Source organism: Oratosquilla oratoria, chromosome 38 (genome assembly GCF_046742065.1).
Source record: "Oratosquilla oratoria isolate Oo_2021 chromosome 38, ASM4674206v1, whole genome shotgun sequence".
NCBI classification, from domain to species: domain Eukaryota; kingdom Metazoa; phylum Arthropoda; class Malacostraca; order Stomatopoda; family Squillidae; genus Oratosquilla; species Oratosquilla oratoria.
Genome location: NC_134814.1, coordinates 34,734,756 through 34,737,255, shown reverse-complemented (window position 1 = coordinate 34,737,255; position 2,500 = coordinate 34,734,756). Strand labels below are relative to the sequence as shown.

General features: G+C 47.0%; 1 protein-coding gene across 1 annotated transcript; it reads right to left on the bottom strand.

Annotated features, from left to right (window-relative positions):
- Window positions 1-543: 543 nt before the first annotated feature.
- On the bottom strand, window positions 544-1,167 carry LOC143019885 (uncharacterized). Its single transcript, XM_076175863.1, has one exon. The coding sequence runs from the start codon at window positions 1,165-1,167 to the stop codon at window positions 544-546; it is 624 nt and encodes a 207-aa protein (XP_076031978.1).
- Between the last annotated feature and the right edge of the window lie 1,333 nt (window positions 1,168-2,500).

Sequence of the window (2,500 nt, the reverse complement as noted above, 5' to 3'; positions counted from 1 at the left end):
GGATGAGAGGTGGAGTTCTCACGTTCTTTCAGCCTTTGTCGTTTGAGCTCTTTTTCCCTGGTCCGTCTTTCCTCGAAGTTGTCCACACTGGATTTTATGAGAGATCGCCAGGCCGGACGGTCCTCAGCAGAAGCCTCCCAGGTGTTGTGGGGAATGCCACATTGCTTGAGTGAGGCCTTCAGTGAGTCTTTGTATCGCAGCTTTGGTCTGCCAACTACACGCGTGCCTGTGGATAGTTCACCATAGAGTAATCTCTTGGGTAAGCGACCGTCATCCATGCGATGAACGTAGCCGGCCCAGTGGAGCTGGGAGCGCATCAGGATGGCGTGAATGCTTTTCATTTTGGCCTACTGTAGCACTTCAATATCTGAGACCCTATCTTGCCACTTCACACGGAGCAAGGTCCTGAGGCATCTCATGTGGAAGGCGTTGAGCTGTTTATTGTGCCGGTTGTATATTGTCCATGTCTCACAGGCGTAGAGCAGGGGTGATAGGATTGCTGTTCTGTAAACCTTGAGCTCGGTGTCGAGGCACAATCCCTCTTCAGTCCCAGACGTTTTGTTTCAGTCTACCGAACGCTGTGCTGGCTTTGGCGATTCTGAAGGTCACTTCTTCATCAATGTTAATAGAGCGTGACAGAGTGCTACCAAGATAGGTGAACTTGTTCGCCACTATTAGCCTTTGGCCCTTGATGGTTACGTGGGGTTCCGTGTACACAGCTGATGGGGCTGGTTGGTGGTTGACTTCAGTCTTATTGGTGGAGATGGTGAGACCAAATTCATCACAGGCTCTAGTGAACAGGTCCATAGTTCTCTGCATGTCAGCTTGTGTACTGGCATTCATCGCGCAGTCATCAGCAAATAGGAAGTCACGGGCTATGGCTTCATGCACTTTGGTCTTTGCCTGCAGCCCCTGATGGTTGAGGAGTTTGCCGTCTGTGCGGTATCGGAAAGGGACACCAATATTTCCCTCTCGGAAGGCATCAGTTAGTATTGCGGTGAACATCATGCTGAACAGGGTGGAGGCAAGCACGCAGCCTTGCTTCACTCCATTCCCAACGGGGAAAGGTTGGGAGTACTCTCCGTCCTTTTGCACTCGTGCATACATGCCGTCGTGGAACTGCTGGACCATCGAGATGAACTTGGCAGGGCATCCGAACTTGGCCATAATCTTACACAGGCCCTCTCGGTGAACCGTATAGAATGCTTTAGTTAGGTCCACGAAGGTAGTGTACAAGCCAACGTTATGCTCCTATCATTTCTCTTGGAGTTGTTAGGTTGCGAAGATCATGTCCACTGTGCCGCGTCCTGCGCGAAATCCACACTGGCTCTCAGGGAGCAGGTCTCATTCCAAATGTGCATTTAGACCGTTAAGCATGATGCGACCCAGAATCTTCCCTGCGATGAAGAGCAAAAAGATACCGTGGTGGTTGTCACATGACTACTCGTTCCCGTTGCGCTTGTAAAGATGGACTATTCAAGCGTCTTTGAATTCCTGTGGTAGTTTTTCTTGAGACCACATGAAGCTAAACAGATTTATAAGGTTCTCTGTCAGTTTTGATCCACCAAAAGCATAGATTTCCGCTGGGATGGAATCAGCACCAGGTGCTTTACCACTGGACATATGCTTGATAGCTTTTGTGATTTCTTCTTTAGTTGGAGGATCTGAGAATGAGTCGCTGACTGGGGCTTGAGGCAGTCTAGCTATGGCTTCATTGTTGATTGATAATGATTGGTTGAGGATACTGCTGAAATTTTCTACCCAGCGCTCGAGAATCTTCTATTTGTCCGAGATTACTGAGTTCCTATCAGCGGTAAGGACTGGGGACGATCCAAATGAGGTGGAACCATAGACAGCCTTCAGGGGACTGTAGAAGCTTTTAAAGTCCTTCCTGTCTGTGTAGGTCTGAATTTCATTGACATTTTTGGTAAACCATGTGTCCTGCATGTGACACAACTCAGATTGTGTTGTTCTTTTGGCTGCATTGAAGGCTTGTTCCTTAGAGGCGGAGAAAGGATCGTTGAGGAGTGCCTTGCGAAACCTATGTTTTTCCTCCAAGAGATTGGATGTGAAGGTTGTTGTCGTCAAACCAGTCCTGATGTTTTCTGGTAGTGGAACCCACAGTGCTAGAGTCGGCGGTGTATATTGTTCAAATTATGAACAAAGTTATTCAGGGTTTCAATACCAAGGAATAAATGTGTAGAAATTGGTGCTGATGAATACCAACTTTCAATGTAACCATATGTCACATTACGTATAAAACTACTGACACGCAAAAAGAAAATTATATTTTTTTCTTCTTTTCCCTCAGAATGATAAGTTCAGGGTGATAAGAACTATATTATATCTATTTGAAAGGTCTGTTGTTGATAAAGGTCTGGTGTCAATGAAGGTCTACTGTCGATGAAGGTCTGCTGTCGATGAAAGTCTGCTGTCGATGAAGGTGTGCGCAGAATAGACTATGAACCACCTAGGAGACATCACTCCATCGTGTGGGATC